Source organism: Adelges cooleyi, unplaced genomic scaffold, assembly GCF_023614345.1.
Source record: "Adelges cooleyi isolate 19-005CV unplaced genomic scaffold, UGA_ACOO_1.1 ACOO_flye_CR_arks_rails_tigmint_CR_PRNA_108, whole genome shotgun sequence".
NCBI lineage: Eukaryota > Metazoa > Arthropoda > Insecta > Hemiptera > Adelgidae > Adelges > Adelges cooleyi.
The window spans coordinates 1,031,071-1,052,048 of record NW_026095761.1 but is presented as its reverse complement, the minus strand read 5'-3'; the positions used below and the strand labels follow the sequence as shown (position 1 = coordinate 1,052,048).

Genomic DNA, 20,978 nt, shown 5'->3' with positions numbered 1-20,978 from the left:
TAATGGATTTGAAAATTTATTATAAACATAAAAATAATTGAATATCGTTAAAACAAAAATATTGTGAGAGGTTGGTACGATTAGGGTTGATCGACTGTCTTTCCTGATAATAATTCGTTAGTGGGCACGTTCACCTGTTCACACATCAAAATTAATGCAGTTAGTGTAATTTTCTCCTTTTTTAAAATATTTCCTTAATAAAAAAAATGTAAACTATCGATTTTTGAGATGTACGAAACAAGGCCATACTTGATCTACCATCAGTTTAGTTTTCAGACTTTAGTGCACAAAACTATACTAGAAAAAGAAAATGTTTCCGTCCGTTCTCACTTAAATTTTGAGTTTTAACCACCGGTTGTCGAGAGTTGAGTTGAGTAAAACCGCGACGTCGGGTAGTGCATATTTTAGTTTTCATTTGGAATTAGGTTCGTCGTTGCAACAATAATTTTGTCGGGCCCCAAAAGTGTTTTTATACGAAACGATATTTCCAAAAGAAAACGAACGGCCGTTATCTCCTGTCGTGTGTGTACCGACTAATTGCACAACCGTATTATGTTACACTGTGTAAACAAGTCCCGGGGGGTCAGTACGGCAGCAACGACAATCTATAAATTAACACTCCCGGCACAAATTCGTTATTGAGTTTCAAAAGCTTTTCCGATCGATTTTACAACAGCTGTACTACGATGAAGCTATAATATGTGTACGTTTATATAACTACCGCCGAGTGGATTGTTATTTTATTACACCTGTGCCGTGAGTATTAACAAAAAAACTAATCCGGCTAACAAAACATTTCCAAATTTATTCAAACTAGTTCAAGTGAATCGGTCCCACTAAAATCCGACGACGAGAAAGCCATTGCTCTGGTAGACTTGCACCCAATCGAGAATTATTAGAAGTGAGGCGGACATGGCGCAACAAAAAATATGTTATCATCGTCCATTATATTATTATCTCTTATAGTACACGACCTAACTGCAATAACAGTATTATTTGGCATCGCGGTTTTTCGCGTTGGCGACGGTTAAAAAGTTCCAGATAGAAAGCCAAAATTGTACATAATATATTTTGTGGTAGTGCTTATGAAATGTTCGAAGTATAACATATTCGCATTATAATACAACTTCACGTGGAATGATCCAAAACTATTAAATCCTCTTCGCCCAAAATAATAGGATATTATATAAGTTTTAAATTAAATAATCAACTGTTGATTTGATGCTTTTGTGGTTTAGGTAAAAATGTATGAACATATCTCTTTCAATAAATAAGTCGACTGGATTATAATAGTACCTAATCTATTTTACAGGAATCATCAATGTTCATAATATCTCTCTAGAGAGACAACGATACAGACAATTTAACGTTAAATTTAATCCTCTTTTCTTCTAATGATGAGAGATTATCGGATAATTGTTGACGTATAAGAGGATATAAAACAAAGAAGTATACATTTTTTATAAAATGAAATTGTACAATACAATACATTTAAACTTTTTTATAGGGCGTGTTTTTTTTTTGTTGTAAAAAATCGATATAAATCTTATGAAGAATTTATAGTTTTTTCATTTTAATTTGTACTACTAACAATGTAGAATGTCAATTATTCAATTAAAAAAAAATTAAATACTGTAGTTTTATTGTAAAATTTAATTTTATTAAAATATGTATAGTTTAAAAATAATTTTACAAATGTTTTTATTGATTTTGATTCTTTTATTAACATTGGGTTTAATAAAATGTGCGAATTTTCAAAAGGCTGATGCGGAAAATAAAGTGGCGCAAACTGTTGACAAGTTTAACGGCTAATAAAAATTGAATAGATGAGCATTTAATGGTTCGTTATAACAAAACAAAACACAATGAACACTCAACACAGCCAAATTAACTCGGTACTAGAATATTTAATTTTTGATAATTAATAAATTAAAAATTGTAATGCAAATTATGTAAATTTGGACTTGTAAAATTTCACTTTTTTCATTTAAAATATACAGTTAATACTGGTTTGGGTTACAATTTTAAGAAAAATGTTTTTATTCAACTTTACATGTTGTGTATAATGTAAGGTTCACTTGAAAACATTATTCAAGAGATTATGTGCTTACGTTATATAGTAAAGATTAATTCTTCTGCCAGCGCAGTTGTTAACACTTAAAACGGCTGTAACCTAATTTTTTAATCTGCTTTATTTGCTTAACTGCTCAAAACAGTCATGAAATATATTATATAAAATTCAAACATACAAATTAATAGAACTGTGTTTCAGAAAAACCGAACAACCGTTTGGTTATTCATAAAATAATAGTAAGCTATTATTTTTCTTTTCAGAGAGTTTGATATTAATACTCAACGCGTTTCTCTGCTTTTAGCTTTTAAATGCCATTTATAGCCCTTACTGTTCCGCACAAGTCCTAAACTTTTCCACTCTTCTCTATTGTCTATCACTTGTCAAGAGTCACCGATTTTGAAGAACTAAAAATGTAAAATATAGTTTTGGGCGGGCCTAAGACTATATTACCTCTCACGGGATAATTCATTTTAGTAATATTATTTCATTTAGAAATAATTGTCAAACTATTTCATGTTTTATCTAACCTTACCTAATCTAGCCGTCATACGATTCCACGATAAGGAGAGTTACACAAACCTCTTTTCATACACACCGAAGTAAAAAAAAACGAAGGTTAAATCAAAAGAATCAAAATTTGTTTGTTTGATATTTTTTTAAAAAATTATTATCATTTTACTAAGCATTTTAAAAATGCTTTCAGATGATAATAATTTTAGAGATAAAATAAATAAACCCGTATGGGTACTGGATGGGCGTTAATTAATTTTATATAAATTATGGAAGACTACACCCTTCTTCCCATCAAAATAAACCAACATTTTTTAAAATTATTATTATTTTAATTTTGAATATTTTAGTCATTTTTTTTTTATTTAATCATAAACTAATTTTGTTTCCTTGATTTAGGTCAAGACTAAAATATGATAATCTAGCGTAGGTCACATAATATATTAACAACGAGAATTCATATACATCATTACCTATCTTAAGTGTTCACATCAAACAAAATCACAAAGATAATTTCAAAAAGTATTTTTTGTTTTTTTTAATTAACGTTATTGTTTGCCGTTCGTTAAATCAGAGCATCGCAGACGTTTAATTAAGATAAATTATCGTCGAACTTCTAGTAAACTTTGTTTTATTATTATAATTTTTTTTTTAACTATACAGAATTAATTTATTTATATATTGCAAAAAACTGCGTCGGTAGGTGAAAATTACTCTTATTACGAGGTATTACGCAATATTAAATTTCTCGAGCTTTGTTTAGACTTAACGGCGGGTTAAGGGTGTCGTGGGAAGACGGTCGGCGTCAAGCGCTTCGCATTTATATACAAGGTCTAATTATCATAATTATTTTGCTTTGATAAAAGAAACAAAGGAGGTATAATGAACACGGTAAAAAAATATACGTTTCTTTAGAATAAATAAATTAATATTGTGCGACAAGTTAAAGGCATATTCATGTACATAATTTAAGGGGGGTGGCTGGACCTGGGTGGTTAGTGTTACCCAAAATCGTTATCTTAATACAATTTTAAGATAAAAAGTAAAAAGACAGTTTTATAAAACTAAGAATTATTCCTTATCTTACCCACAGATGTACTAGACATAAAATAAATTAAATAGAATGTCTAAAAATCCCAATAATCTTTTTGAAAAAAATTATAACATTTATCGTGAAAAACACGATTCAAATTTTATAATAAAAATAACCAGGTGTAATATTTCATAAAAAAATTGTTTAAACATTTTAATTGGTAGCGTACCTACACTTAACCGGACATTTTGAACAGCTTGATTTTTATAGTTACTTAGTTTTTAGCGAGTTGATATATATTTACATATAAAAAAAACAAATATATATATATATATATAAAAATCCTCTACATATAGATATGTATATATGGATTTTTTTTAACTGCTTAGCGGATAAAATTGTACAACTGTAACCTTTATCGTTATATTTTACAATGTCTAATCTTCAAACTTTTTGCGTTCTCTTAAAAGATTCGAAAAAAAATTAAAAAATTAAATTGTCCAACAACAATACATTTCAATTGATAGCTCTTCAAGTTATAACAGTTATTGTGACTTTATATACAACCTATCTACCTGCTCCATTATTGTTACAAGCCCTGATTCACAGGGACGTTTTCGGCATTTTTGCTTAACTATTCCAGGAAATGAACAAAACAATTGGTTTTTTAAATGTATTAGTTAGAGTTGGTAGACAAAACAAACTAATTAATACTGTAAATTACAAGTCAAGTGCCGTCTGCGGTTTTTCTGATAGTTTTATAAAAAAAATCCGTAGTAGGTACTTAACAGACACTAAGGAAATAAAAATAATGCTTTGATAATGACCCATTATGCGTTGACAGTAGACGTTGCTGTCCGTCGGGTTATTTTTTCATTTTGATTACACAACTTTCACTATATTTATATATTATATACAGCCTGTTATACATTATTAGGTACTCTGAACGCGTCTTGTAAACTGAAGCCGTCAAGGTCGCCTGAGTGGTCTGAATTCGGTTATGAAACCACTCGGTTTACGACGCGAAAAATATTATTATTATAATAATACTTAACCTTCTCCCAAAAAAATCTCGCGGTCTTATCTTGTATTACATTTTTTTTTTTTTTTGTGCGTGTACATCGTTTGAAATACTATTTATTTTTTATTGTAACAAAGTACCCAGAAGGTTATTGTAAACGACGACGATCAAAATGTTATAATAACATGGAATATCGTTATTATAATTAAAAAAAAAAAAAACCTTCTATTGTGATACACCTTTATCAATGTGGTCTAGTATGATTATAATTCCGACAGACTCCGTAACCGACTACCGTTGTATGGTGTTAGTATGTATATTGTCAGCCGAACAATCGTCGTTTAGCATAAAATAAAATTGCTCCTTCATCGTGATGTATTGTCCAGACTGCTTGGAAGTAACACGTTTAGGCCCAAGCAATAGTTAACGGATTTTCTTGGTTTTCATGGCGTCGTGTCAATTTCAAGATAATTCCATCTTAAAATCAGCAGAGATTTTTCGAAAGGGTAGTAAGCACTTTAACGTAGGCTTAGATGCAAAAACATCCAAAACGCATTTTTCCAATACACGCATTTCCTAAACGAAAAATGTTTAGTGATAAAATTAGTTGTTGTAAAGTTGACTTAATGATTAACTATACAAAATTAATACTAAATGATCCATCTCTTTCATATTTGATGAGACCGTTTTTGACAAAAATATTAAACTGTGTACTAAACAAACAAATTATTGCTGGACTAAAGTACCGTTACCATAAAAATTCAAAACACAAGGTACCTATAATAGGTTGATTTTTAAAATTTGATTTATAAATCTTATATTCATACCTAGTTTTCGTTTCAACAATCGTACCAACGTATGGTTGATAATTTTAATATTATCTGCACTGTGTACAGGTGGTTAATGTAGGCTCTATTTGATGTTCATACTAAAGTAGTTTTTATGTTACATAAAACAATTTTTAAAATTCGAACATCCTTGATAGATTAAAAGCTACACAATAAAATATGCATAAGCTGAATATATAAAAAATATAGATTTTCAACAAAAATTGACATTGATCCTTTTGGACCTACGCCCTCATAATGAAATCATGATGGTCGCTGGTTATACGGATTGTCCTTAAAAACGCTTAACGACATCGGTCGCCCGTCAAAACTAGGAAGGCGTTTTCGGTTTTACAAATAAATTGGCATTGCTCTTGTTTTAGAAAAAAAAAAAAAATAAAGTACTTGACCAATTGTCGGTCCGCATTATCTGTGTATTATCGAATTCACCTTGAGTTAACGCCCATGGACGTCGATATTAGTACAATGATGAGAAATTCGCGCAACAGCGATAATAATATGATGATTATCGCATAACGTTACAATGTATCTTGTTAATAAGATAATGAAGTACCGAATAAATGATGTGCTATTAATTTTTTTTTCTTTTCTCGTCTCTAAAACGGTAGTCGTTCGACGATCGCATGCGTATAACATTCCGTTTAAAATATTATATTATTTTACGTGGCTTTCAGATAGCCGCCGAGGTCGTTTCTTATTTTGAACCGAGTATACACCCGACGAGTACTTAACATATAGAAAATATTTATTTGGTGGCAATTGGAAATAGACAGGTAGATGATAGATTTCTTAAGAACAAAAATAACATGTGGTTGCCTAAGTTTTTCATAAATGATATTATTTTAGGAAGTCTGAAACAAAAAATTCTGATACAATGAGAACAATCATAACAGATCGACATAACTCGGTTCTGGTTGCAAAATATTTGTAAGTTAACTTACCGAAAATACTTCGAGTTTATTATTACTATTAATTTTATCATCATCCTTATTTTTTTGAGCAAATTATGTCAAAAATCATTTGGAATTTTTTTAATGATATATTATGCTTGAGTAATGTTTGTCTAATGTTTTAACAGTACGAAGAAAACACAAAAATGATTTCACAGTTTTGGTGAGCAATATTTTAATAATAAAGTAATGTACTTATAAAAGGTTATAATTGCTTTGGTGCTTGGAGAAATGTGTACCGAGTCAAAATTCTATGAAATATTTCGGTTTAGTTAAACAAATATAATAATTTATTAGAGTTTAACCATAATTTTCTAAGCGAAACTGCAACGTTTTAATAATGAATATAGTCTACTACGGCTTTATAATATAACAACAATAATAATATATATTTATAAAATAATATAATTACATCAATTACATTGTACCTATTTCGCAGGTTATACATTTTGAAACTTTGCTCGTTAAAATTGAAACTTAGGACGCAGTCTGGGAAAACAACATTTTTGTTATATTATTTTTAACAATATAAGGCGATAAGTGCAATTTCGGCGTTTTATTTGTAGTAAAAAGTCTGAACAGACATTTGAAACGTGCATTTAGATTTCGATCGTCCGTCGTTCATTCTCAATAATAGTAATCTTTTTTCATAAGTGTCAGAAAGAGTATTAAAAAAAAAATATATATATATATATACCTATATAATAATATACAGGTTCTTACTTCAAGATGGAACAGATTTTTTTAATAGTAAAGTTTGTACTATTACTAGATTCTTTTACGATTAACTTTATTCGGTTGTTATTTTTGGGTTGTGTAGAGAATTCATGCTATATATACATGAATAATAAACTTATCAATTTAAAGAAAGTTTGCCTAGTTTTCATTAAACGTTTTTGTTAGTAACCTCAAGTAGAAAATAATAGCTGGATACGCCGCCACTGGTCCTGAAAATGCTTTTGTACTTTTCCGATTTTTAAATACACAAGAATAGTTATTGTGTGTTGGTAGTATCAATGCCCATCTCTGGTTGTTAGATTGTCAATATCGTTCAATTTTTATTTTTTAAGTACTATATTGTGTTTTTTTTTTTTGTTATCATGTAGGTATGTTTTCGGTTGGCCATAACGCATATGAGTGTTACGGTTTTGAAACGGTTGTCTATATATTATATTTATTTCCAGCTCTTCGAAACGGCCAATTGTGGTTACACTATTATGGTGGTGTGGTGATTTTTCTTTCTTCTTTATTATAATAATAATAATAAAAAATATTTATATGAATATATATATATATATTATAATCTTTCGACACACGTCTGTAGTACCGCGGACGACCTCCACGGTTGTTTACAAAAAACAGCAGGTCCTGCAGCAGCTGCACCTGTTCTGGGGTCATCGACACAAGTGGTCTATTGATGAATAATAATGTTCTTGTCGATGTTAATTTAATGGCTACCGAAGTGTTTTTTATTATTATTATGTTTGATTTCCTGGGGTCACGTAAACCGACCTTATACGGCTCAATTGCTTTGCGCGGCGGCGGTTTCGCGATTGATTTTATTTTACTTTCGGTTTATATATTTTTGTATAATAATATAAAAATATATGGCTAGTCTAGCGTATATAATATTATGTATGATTTAAATTTTCGAGCCTACACGCCACGTTCGGTATCCGCAAAAACTGTTCGGCGTTTAACGATCATTGGCTCGACGTGTACAAATTTACTTTGACATTATAAACCGGCAATAATAGCAGCAGTGTATGTATATTCATAGGTAAAATTATCTAGATTCGAATTTGCACGTGAAAATTAACCCAAAAAATCTAGCCAGCTGACCTAGACAGCAAAATATAATGCTTTTTATATTATTTAAACAACATTTTGTGAGTAACTTTTTTTTAATACATTTAATCTCTTGCCAATACATATTTTTTAAAATAATAACATATCAATATATTTGTATGTTTAGGAAGTAATGTCTGAACCTAAACCTGTTTAGGTTATAGCTTAACTATAGAACAATAAACACTTTATTCGGCTAGTATTTTATTGTAATTGCTCTTGTAATTTAATTTAAGTATAAATATTTATTTGAAACAATTCCAATCCAGAAAAGTAAAAGCGACAGATTTTCAAAAATTAGTTTTTTTCAATGAAACACGTTTCTATCTGAGTTTTTTTTTTTTACAGTTTATCATTTTTTTGGAAAGATTTATTGAAGAAAACAAATGAAAACCGCCCATTTAACACACAGAAACATTTTTTTTTCATTTTGATCTCCTTTAAAATATTATTATAAATTCATTATTATATGAAATTTCTTTTTTTGCTTGTCTCCACATTATTTATTAAAGAAGTGCTAACTTCTTTTTGTAATAAAATTTAAATGTTTTTTTTTAAATATTATATAAGCTTAACTATAAAAATGTATTGTACTATTTCGTATTATTGGTTTGTTATTTGATGTTGTAAAATAAATATGGGAATTACACATTTTTCGGTTTTGACATTTTGAATCTAAAAATGTTTCCTTAGCCATTTTGATAGAATTCCAATACACGCTCATTAATAGGTACACACATCCAAACGAAGGGTGTCGTCATTAAATTATTAATCTAAATTCCAAACGTTGAAACTTCAAGTAAACGTTCCACAATTAATGTTTATTCAGTGTACCGGTCGGGTTTAAATAATAATTAGTCACCGTTCAAATCGCACATTCCAAGTAAACGTTCGAGGGTAATAAATCGAGTTAAGTTTATTTAGGATTACTCATTTACTTATACTTACTCGGGAAAGTATTTCGTCGCACAACAAGAACTTGGTGGCAACACAAACGTGGTACACAACTACTGTGGTAATCATAAAATACCATCTCCCGAAATTGTATAATTTATTTAATTACTTGGTTATTTTATTAAAACTATATTATTTAACGACTATTATTATTATTCTGGTTCCATACCGTACAGCTTTCATTATGCATAATAATATGATTACTACAAGCACGAATTTTACTCGAAATCACCTATTTGCTTTGGAATAATAATACAAGGATAACGAACTCTTTGGTATTCACAATTTACTATATTGTGGAATTTGTATATAAATATATAAAATACATATTATACTAATTAATAAACAGTGTAAGCCAAATTTTATGTTAAAATGATTCTTCCGATGAAATTATTATTTTTCCACAGTCCAAAGCTGGTTATTGAGCAGTTATTATTTTCAATACTTCATTTACTTTTTATTGGCAAATCTAATACATGAATCACTATTCGACATTTAAAAATCGTCCGTTGATATGTACTCTATGAAATAATATGTTTAACTTAAATATAAATTATAATTTTTGATCGTTAAATATAATAAGGATTTTATTTGGAACTTTTCCAGCTAAACAATTATTTTTTTAGGAAAAAATATACTGTAAATCGAAAATTGCATCATATTGTCAATCGCCATTGTCATCACAATCATATTTCTTATCAGTTGATATCCCTTATTTTCTCTTATTTCTTCCTATTATGTGTCTTTTTCCACAAAAAAAAATTTTTAATTTTATTTCAAAACATTTTTTTTATATGATGGAATAATAGAAAGCAATAAGTTACAGTTAAGTGTAAGACGAGGAAAGGATCAGCAAGAAATGGTTCAGCAGTTTCAGAGTTTCGAGTCAACACACAAACATGCGTAAATCTCTTTATATAATTTATTAGAGTAAACATATAAATATTATGTAAGGTAATTTAACTTTTTGAGCCGTTTATTACGTTTCAACGAGTCACTGCAAAGGCGTTTGTAATATAAGGCATAAAAAAAAAAAAAGAACGTCACCCAAGTCCGAAGGGAAAATAAAATAAATCGTTTCGATTCCCAGCGCGATTTTCCGAAGCTGATAAAATTCATTGATTAAAATATACATCTGTTGCTGAAAGTGCCCCACTTGAATAATTCATCGTGACGTCCCTAACGCCCACACCATCGCTTTTATATCCCCTATATCCCATTCTATTAAATAGGATTTTTCATATACATATAACATATTTATATGTATAAATGAATTAGCCTCATGAATTTTTTATGGGGCAACTCGATCGTTGTACGGCTGGGTTAGGTACGAATAAAATTATTATATTATGCATGTACACTCGTCCGCTTTAATGTGTGTGCAGTTATTATGTATAGACTATAAAAATATATACTACGTACGTAGGAGCTAAAAATCAATTTTTGCTTCAGTTTTACAATGACTGGTGTTACGAGCAACATATTTATAGAAACAACTAATCCATTAATATCAATAAAAAACACTTAGCGAAAGAAGACTCATGTCGGAAATTGGAGAGAGACGGTTCGAGATATGTGGCCAGTTGTAGTGGGCCAATGTAATATATGAACAATAATGGAGGTGCCAGGAAGTCCCAAAAATAAGTATGGAACCTTATGCTGTGGTGTGCTCCTCTTGAGGAATTTCCAGGTCGAGATACCTGAGATTATAGAGTGGACCTCCGGGAGTTTTTTTTTTATTATTCCCACATAGTTCTAAGTCAGTCCTGAGGGATATTAATATGGTATGGATTCCCCGTGTGATCGACGGACACGGCTCGTGAATTCCATGCGGATTGTCACGAATATTTGTGAAATCCACATTTTCTTGATGTATCTTCAAACCGACCGTTTTCGGGCTATCCAACGCTACTTCATTAGATTTGTTTACAACGATTTGGCGCTTACCTTTCTGTCGGTATTGGCCAGATCCAGTTTGTTGCCCACCACCACAATGGGCACGTCGGAAGTGTGTTTGGTCTCGATAATCTGATCTCGGATGGCCGCCGCCTGCTGGAACGAGTCGGGGTCGGTGACGGAGTAGACCAGCACGAAGGCGTCGGCCGACGATATGGACAGGGCGCGCATCGCCGGGAACTCATAAGCCCCGGACGTATCCAGTATGTCCAGGTCGATTTTCACACCGTCCACCGTGAACTGGCCGTGGTGCATTTCCTCGACGGTCCGCTTGTACTTGGACGAGAACTTCCGGTACAGGAACTGCGTGATCAGCGACGACTTGCCCACGCGAGCGGCTCCCATCACCACGATCTTATGCCTGGTCACGTCCGAAGGGTCCGCGTGAGCCTGGAGCTGGTCGTGATGGCCCTCCACGCTGCTGGAAGACATATAGAGAAATTAGCAAAACGGAAAAAAAAAAGAATACATAAAAAGAATTGAAAATATGTAATGAAAAAAAAAATGCATTTAAGTCTATTACAGCCAGTGTAGGGCAAACCGAATCTGATTAACGATTACGGTTGATAATATAATATAATAATAATAATAATATAATATAACTGAAGCGCATAGAGTCAGAAAACCGCGATTCACAAATCCATTATTTCAAGTAAAAGCCAATTGTAATTTTCTAGATGCCAATTCCAAGCAAATTAGGTTCTGCCATTTAGTGGATCAATTTTTTGTTACGTCTGGATCAGTTTGGTTTTAAAATATATATTGTCCTAAAATATTTAATGTAATAAAAAGAAATTTAACTTTTTTGAGGGTTAAGTTTTTCAGGCATTCTGCAACTCAATTGTAATCAGTAATTTATTCATTTAAAACAAACAAAAAAATATTCGAATAGCGTTCATCTCCGTTATAAAAAAAATCAATCTTTACCTTAAAGGAAATACATTGGACCATGAATTTCTGTTTCTGCCATCCCCCCCACTTCCCCATTTGCATTCTTCCCTCCGTCATTAAACCGACAGTACACTAATTTTCGACTGACCTCCAGCCAATAGACAGAGTCATGTCAAAAAAAAGCTAGTCTCAGTTTTTTTTACAGTTTTCGTTTAGAAAAAATTAGTTTAAGTACAATTTTAATGTAGCATAAAATACAAAATCGAAGAAAAGTTTATGAACGGTCGGCAAAAGTTCAGAAAAGTTTATTTTTTTCTTGGATAGACAAAGGATGACCGGGAACGGTAAAAGAACAATATTATATTGATTTCATTTCCAATACAATGCGCTTCCCGTTCAATACTATAATTCCGAATATTCTTTGCGCGTTCAATAAATAAAATATGTCAACAAATAGTATACTCGATAGCTGTTTGATTGACGTTTAAATTTTACTAAAAAAAAAATTGCCATGTTTTTTTATTTTTCATTTTTGAAACGTTAAACCGAATAGCGGCAACACCATAATACTTTTTACCAGAAAATACTTACTAGAAGATGAACGAAACAACATTAAGATAACATGTAAAACCAGTAATTAAAAACTTCATTTATCGTTTTGAGTAGTAGGTATATTAGTTATATGAAATAAGAAAATATAAAGAATAAGAAAATAATTGATTTACGGTTTAACAAAATATTGTTTCATTTAATATCTTGTTGCCAGTCTGAAATAATTATTGTTGTATTTAATATTTTATACGCTTGTCTACCTTCTTTGTTTTATGGTGAGTTTTTTTTTATAAATCAATACTTGTGTTTTTTTTAGTAAAGGCGAGGATATACGAGTTCAGTTGGACTGCAACCAGCAAGCAAAGGGTTGGATTGTAAATAAAAATAATAATTACATAGCTTCATACGTGACTTGACGATTATAATTATGCGATCATAATAAGATTATTATACAGATGGATGCACTTTTAATGTTATTTTTTTTTTCATTCGTTCATTCTGACTCGCCATTTATAAGTTTTGATCTCGAATTTCCCAACAACTTATAAACCGGTTTGTGTTTTTGCTAAGAGCTAAATTGCAATTTCAATTCTGTATGTAATAACATTCGACCCACACGTGGTTTTTACTGGACATGACAGCTGCAAACCAAAGAAATATTATTATTCTATAATATATAATATATATATATATATTATATTCACTTAAAGTATACTCGTAAAAATAGCAAAACAATTTCTATACAAATGGCGATTTTGTTAAGAACAAACGCTATTTATTTTTCTAGATTTTTATTGAGCTCACCGGCTAAATTGTGTAAGGATAACCCTTTTTTAGAAAATATTTTATTTATAGAACACAAATTTAAATTCAAAATTCGCCACCCCCTTAAGTGACGACGACAATCCAATAACCTTAAATGTTTACATTAGGATATTGTCTTTATTTGTTAATAAATGCATTTTTTAGAAATTATTAACGTACATTTCATTTTTTTTTAGTGAAATTAAGGTTATTTGTCTGTTATTATCGTAAATATTACTTTCATTTTTGGTAATTTATAAAATGTATAAAAAACATATTAGTTGTTATAATACACTGCAATGATTTTTTGATAAATTACAAAAACACATTTAATTTTTTTTACAAATTGATTACAAATATAACAAACATACATTGTACATCGAATTTAAAATAAAACTAAATTTCTGTGAATTCTAATATTTTTTGAAAAATAAGAAATCCGACTAGTTTTATTTTAGTTGAAATTTGTAATTTTCGTAGACAAATTGCATACTGATAAAAAAAAATGTTTTTTGTTTTCTTGAAGCATTTGATAAAATTACATTTTTTATTATTGGTAATTGTATAATGTTTCATGCCATTTTTAAAAACATATTATTACTGTGTAAGTAGGAAAGTCCGAATCCAAACGGGACATTTTTCTATCATGTTGTTTTTTTAATTATTTCATACTGTTTTTTTTTACCAAAAACGATTATATTTTGAATTTCGAACTTTTAAAATTGGATAATTATTCAGAAATGTTGACAAACCATTATGGCATAGGAAAAAAAATTAGGATAGTCAATGAACCCTTCAAAATTGAATGGCGTCCACCAAGCAACTGCGGATACTTATCACACTATTTGCACTGACCAAAATGTATACAAATAACGAGGTTCGTGTTCAATAATAATACCAGTTACGACAACATGGTGCTGTTTGAGTTTACCTAACATATATGTGGGCAAACATATTTATTCTAAAAAAATATAAAAAATACAACGACCGTGCAAGGTGAATGCGAGTAGACCGTAAAACGCTAAAAGGCGAATTCACTATATCGATGAACTGTTCAAGAGTAAAAAAATACTGTGTTCGTGAAGTAGAAAAAAAAATCGTCCAGTCTCCAACCATATACAGGGTTTATAAAGTATCAATAATTAATACATAAGTCGCTTTTAGTTTTTGAATGTCACCCTTTAACATTGCCGTTTACAATTAATAAATAGTAATTATAATTTTTGATCATCGTATACAAAAACGATTTTGTTTGATATTTTAAAATAATGATTTCATAGATAACATTACTGTAACATACATTTGTGTTAACCCTGTATACCCGGGGGCATTTCTTCCTATTTTGGATACCGTTTTACAATCAATTGGTTTTAGAATGTTGAGAGATCACATCACGACACATTGCCGACCGATTCGACTTCGCCATATAGTGTTATATAGAAATCACAACAATAAGAACACATATATTATTATTATTATTATAACTGCAGATACATAGTATAAAAAAACAATAGGATTGTAAGACGAATTAGAACAATGTACAAGCGGTAATTTTTTTAGCGCGCCGGATTTCAAACGTGTCATAAAAAACTCAAATTCTAATTGAATAACAAACGTGAACCCGAAGTTCGTACCACCTTTTTTTAAATTTATTATAATACCATCTATTATTGTCTATTTTTCACACGCTATTCGACAGCAGCGTTGGATCCATAATTTGGAAAAAGGAGGGGCTACGTTCAGTAAACGGGGAAAACAATTTTAGGGAGGTGTTTTTAATTTGATTTAATTTTTTTGAAAAGGGGTCCCCATAGATATATTGACTTATGTTTCAAAATGTCTAAATCAACCATCCGGGGCTGACTGCTAAAGCTAAATAATTTAAAACCGCATTATGTATGGTTCTTATTAATACATTGTCTTTTTGTGTTTCAAATTTCGTTTGGTTTTTATTAGCAACAATAATAAGGAAGCTCTTTTTGCCGGACCCTGTATTAGTTTTTGGTCGTTTCGGTCGATAATACTTACAATAATGTTTGGCCTTATAAATGTATTAGTAAATATTGTGTTTTTAAACATCATTCAGTATCATATTTAAGGTTTAACGTTCGATTGGTTTAATTATTGTTCTGCTTAGTTAGTAGGCATTTAAATCCCTAGAACCTTATAGATATTTCAATACTATATAAAGCCATTGAGTATATTTCAACTTTTGTGTGGACGTTTTTGGTTTTAACCGCACGTGCTTGCCATATATCATTTGCGTTTTTTAATGTCATGCACACACACATAAAATATATATATCACCTATTTATGCCGGTCTCGTACTCGCAATGTGTTGTGTGGATTCAATAAAAAATCACCGTTACGCACAAAAAACATCCAGGGACGTTTTTCGAAATGGTTACAAAAGTATAAAATATATCTACACAAGTCATGAAAATATTAACTAGACAATTTTTTTTTTTTGGTTAGGTGATCTACTTGTCTAGTTGTTGTGATAATACAATTTTTTAATTTAATGCAATTTTGACATTTTGGTACAGTTTATTATATTGTGTAAAATATTCCCAGGAAATTTCAACCGATTCCGACGACTGTATATTGAACAGTTAAAGCGAATGAGTTCTCCGAGTGGATCATTTTATATTTTGATGAACTTTGCAAGGAAACAAAAAAAAAAACCTTTTCGTGTTTGAAATTTGCCCGATCACTTCCACATTGAAAAAGCCATATTGTAAAAGCCGATGTTTTATAATAATTATTGTTAGAATATCTAATAGTATTTTTGTAAAAAAAATCATTTAAAACATAATATATTTGAATCGCTTTTTGTTAAAAGGGCAGATGCTAAGTTTTTTGTTAATTTTTTTTTTTGCAACTTTCAACTAGTACAAACATGAATTAAATATTTTTACAGTATCGAAATTTGGTATAAATGTCGAGTACCATGCACGTCATAATGCACATAAAAAAATTAAATACAAAGTTACCGCATTTTGAAAGTTATGCAGTTTTTTATCATTTCCCAAAAGTTCACCTGTTGAAACATGTTCCCTTTTAACAAGAAGCGATTCATTTGTAAGGTGTTTTAAGTTATTATAGAAAAAATAGCTAGGTATTATTATTATGTTGGTAAATATCGAATCTATCAAGATGAAAAATAACTGGGTTTATATTTTTGAATAATTTCTTTTTGATTTTTAATATTATTACATTAAACAGTGAACACTCATCTCGAGGCTTGGTTTGATTTAAGTCCATGACAATTTCCATTTATTTTAAATCTTCAGATAAAAAAAAAATATGTGCATACGTCATGCAGAATGAAATCTTATATCCTACACACAACAGCATATAAAAAATTTCATTATATTACATAACAACTTAGCTTCGACGTCGAACGGAATTACATCGTAAGGGTTTTACAGTGATGTGTTTTTTTTTTACCTGACGTGGTAGCTCTAAGTCGGTTTCTGCTGGCTGGACCATTTATGCGTACAATATATGCATAGTAAAAATATAAAAGTATAAAATATATTGGAAATAGATTAGTAGAATCTTCTCTCTAATTTCCAAATCGTTATATTGGGAGTAAAATATCAAACTCTGTTTCCTCTTTGTGAGTGGATGGAAGAGAGAGGGAAGCAACATGGAAAACACTTAAAACATATAATCGTTATTCATTTATCAATCAACTTATATAGGTGATTTATTGAACTCTTTGAAGAATGTGTGACCGAAACGCCATACCTACAGGTGTTTTTGTTACTATTTTAAACCTTGATAATGTATTAAGATGGTCAATTATTATTATATTACCACTTTCGATAAAAATAATCTAACACAAAAGAATATGTCGGTGATGGGAAAAATCACAATCGTCTCTGTTAGAACTGGATATATGCGCACTTGATTCTCGGTAAAAAAATATGCTCAGGTTCTTTCTTTCTTTATTTTTTTTCCCTTGTTCTGTCGTCGTCGTCAAGATTCCTATCCAAGCTCGCAGCCGGTTTATATACACACACAAATAGTTTATGGAAAAAACTACATTAGGTATATAATATTATATTTTTAGCTTCATTGCATCGCTGAAAAGATATTGTAAAATTATGTGTTTTTTTTAGGATTTTTTTTTCAATTTTGAAAGTAAATATGTGGTTTTTAAAATTTTAGCCCAATCGAGTACTTTTCGGGTATGTTTTCTGATCTATAGACTTTCTACATGAAAAAAATCTGTTGGACGGGTTAGGAAATATCGTGGGTCCAGATACAAAAATGAGAAAATGAAAAACATCAATGAAAAATGAATACCTTCTCGGCTGCCATCGGTGGCAGAATGAGGATTTTGAGGTACAAATATAATAAAACAACAGTAAAATTGTCACAGCCGGCTTTGTACGAAAATCGCTTTTCCCACACCGAAAATCTTTGGCGCAAATCCCAGCGGATTATACTGTTAATGTTTATATGCCACAACCGAGCTGAGGGACTCATGTAAAACGTCGGATTTTGTTGTTTCAAACGTGAATATCATAACGACTGTCAGTTGTCAATTTAATTTAGGGCCTATGCGGCACACCCGGCAATTATTATAATGTTATTTCATACCAAATGAGCGAATGCGAGCAATAAAATACCTCAACAAACTTTATAGTTGAAAAAAAAATGGACATAGTCAAAAGAAAGTTTGGGTAAAAAAATTAGGTTTAAATCAGCAGCTTACAATTCAGTTATAAAACGTTTTCAAAAAATTACATTTCAACGCGGTTATTTATTAACAGGATTTCTATAAAAGTTGAAAAATAAAAATAATTTTATCCATATAAGATTTTATTCGATGCTGGGACCGAATAAATTTGGTATTAAATGAACATATTAACTATTATTTTTAAAACAATACCTAGCGAATAATTTTTTTTCAATAAAATTTGCAATTTTACAATTATTCATGTCAAACCGTTTTTTGAAACTAAAAAGTTTTTTAAGTTATTTGTTGATTTCAAGGCCATTTCTAAATTAATTTAGTCCGTTTCAAGTAAGTTTATATTTGCTTTAGAATCAAATTTAATCCAGTATACAATTTGAATTTTGAATAAAATTAATCATTTGAAGAGTTTTGTGAATATTCTACGTTAAAAACCCAAGAAAGCAAAGTGTAAAATTTATATTTTGTAAAAATCATTTACATTTTTTAAATAGGTAAATGTTTAAAAAATATTGTAATTTGTCAAAGATATAAAAAGACTTAGTTAACTAGCTAGTAGTCTTCGTTCGTGTCTATAAATTGTAACCACAGTTTAAGATAAAAATTAGAGGTTCAGCTTTGGTCTACAAGTGATATTTTGGCAATAAATTATGTTAATTTTTCAATAATATTTACTGAATTTTATAAACAATTAATACCTATACAACAATAATAAAATATTTTTATATTTTAATATCTGTATGGGTTGAAATTAATTTTATGTAACATAAAATAATTTTTCAACTTAAAAAACTAGTTTTTAACTAAACCGCTAAAGTAAAGAGGCCAACGAGTTAGAATTTTTTTAATGAATTTTAATTGGGCCATGGCCTGTGGTTAAAAAATTGTAGTATTCCAAATATTATTATAAAAATATATTACATTACATTTTAATGACTAAAAAAATGCGTTTTTACATTTAAACACAAATTGAATGAGTAAATCTGATTTGTCACAATCATTTTCTCAACAAACAACCGAACACTTCCGTATGCGCGGTAAAAATATTTAGATAACTTCCTCGTGTCAAATTTTAACTACACTCGAATGTAAATAAATTGTATTTTTATGTTAAATAATATAAGCTTTTTTTAAATAACATTTTATGCAATTTATTAGATTCTGACGCAATACAATACTATTTTCAATATACACAGTAAATACTATAAGAAAACACTATGTACAAAAACCGAACAACACAATATTTTTCCAGACTTATTCAGGGCGAAAGAGGTTGTCTAGAGGAGGGGGGGGGGGTATAAAACCTAGCAATAACAACGTATCGTGACGGTGATGTAACAAATAATTACACTGCATTAAAGTCTCTAATCATTCTAAATCACTGCCGCGACTAGGATTTATTTTTTAGATAGCACTTGAACCGTTCAATCTTCAAAGCAGGTAGAACCTGTCATAGGATAATAAATGTTATATAGATGAGATGATCTCACGGCTCACCTATATTTATTGAAAGAAAATATTTTTGGAAGGAGTTACATAACACCAGTGCGGTTGCGGTAATATTGTAATTGCAGAATCGTTTTTTGGAAAAATCCATTTTATTTGTCACAGTTTACCATGAGTGCAATAATATGATAGATACGTTACCGAGTTTCTTGTTTTATTTTTCCAATAATGAAAACTTTGATAACTATAAACCATACATTTCGGCCAGCCTTGACTACATCCCATGCAGAAATTATATACTTTAACAAATATCGCTTACATTTGACAAAAAAATAGTTTAATTTATTATAATTGTCAAGATAATATGTATATAACTTAAATAGTATGATTGAGTATTTAATGATTTGGCGGGAATTAAAATATTAAACCATAAATGTTTCTCAATAATATAATTATATTTATTGTTAAATAAAAAACAAACCCTAATTATTTAACTGTTCATATTCGTCAACGTTATAATAACAATTGATTAAGATCTTGATCAAAAAAATAAAATAAGCATGAATTATTGTGAATATTATTAGATATTATTGGTTTGATATTTTCTAAATAATTTATGTACAATTATTATAGGGCTTATATTATTTAAATATTAGTGTTATTAATATTTGAGCCAAAAGCAAAAATTAATCAAAATTATTTGACAAAATAATGTTAAATACTTTAAAAATAGTGTTCACAAAATGTTGTTAAAATTAAAATATTTCCAACTACTAATATTTGGGTTTTATTGAAAAATATAAAATATAAAAAATGACTGTCATAATATTATGTAAAAATATGTTAGCAGAAAATCAAATATTTACAAAAAAAGTTTTTACAATATTTCTGAAAACTATTAACTTTATAGTTGCAAATTAATTATATTTTCAAAATCTTGTACAAGAAATTGAGGGGGTCCGTGCAAAAACAAGACAACTCCATTTTGTCGAAAATGTATTTTTGGCCGTTTCCAATTAAGAAAAATTTGACAAGTATATCTATGCAAGAACGAGACAAATCCGGACCACCGGTTTAGGAAATATAATGGAACTGGAGCTGTCTGAAAACCAGATAAAAAATAGTTTTTTTGTTTCTTGAAAAGTTTAAAAAAATGGAGTTGTCTCGTTTTTGCACGGACCCTATTACCTACAATAGCAAACCCCAGCAAAACGTTAAAAAATATTTATATTTCTCTAAACAATTTACGTGTGCTATATTCTGGTCGACTATTAAAAACATAGTATGTACACCTGGTTGCTGTTTTTCACCCCCCCCCCCCCTTCAACATTTTTTAGGCGTATATTATTCATTACAATTAATTTGTATCAATTTAATTACTAA

At 29.7% G+C, this 20,978-nt stretch overlaps 1 protein-coding gene across 6 annotated transcripts in view; it reads right to left on the bottom strand.

Annotated features, from left to right (window-relative positions):
- The window catches only part of LOC126841164 (ras-related protein Rap-2b-like), a 69,951-nt gene that overhangs the window by 21,331 nt on the left and 27,642 nt on the right, over positions 1-20,978 (bottom strand). For 3 of the 6 annotated variants that reach the window (XM_050577510.1, XM_050577506.1, XM_050577497.1), the window contains exon 3: positions 11,186-11,615. In XM_050577510.1, coding sequence (XP_050433467.1) covers positions 11,186-11,615 — 430 coding nt within the window. Of the gene's footprint in view, positions 1-11,185; positions 11,616-12,676; positions 12,760-20,978 lie in introns of those variants that run through there. The other 3 variants (XM_050577522.1, XM_050577512.1, XM_050577511.1) reach the window with 3 other exon arrangements.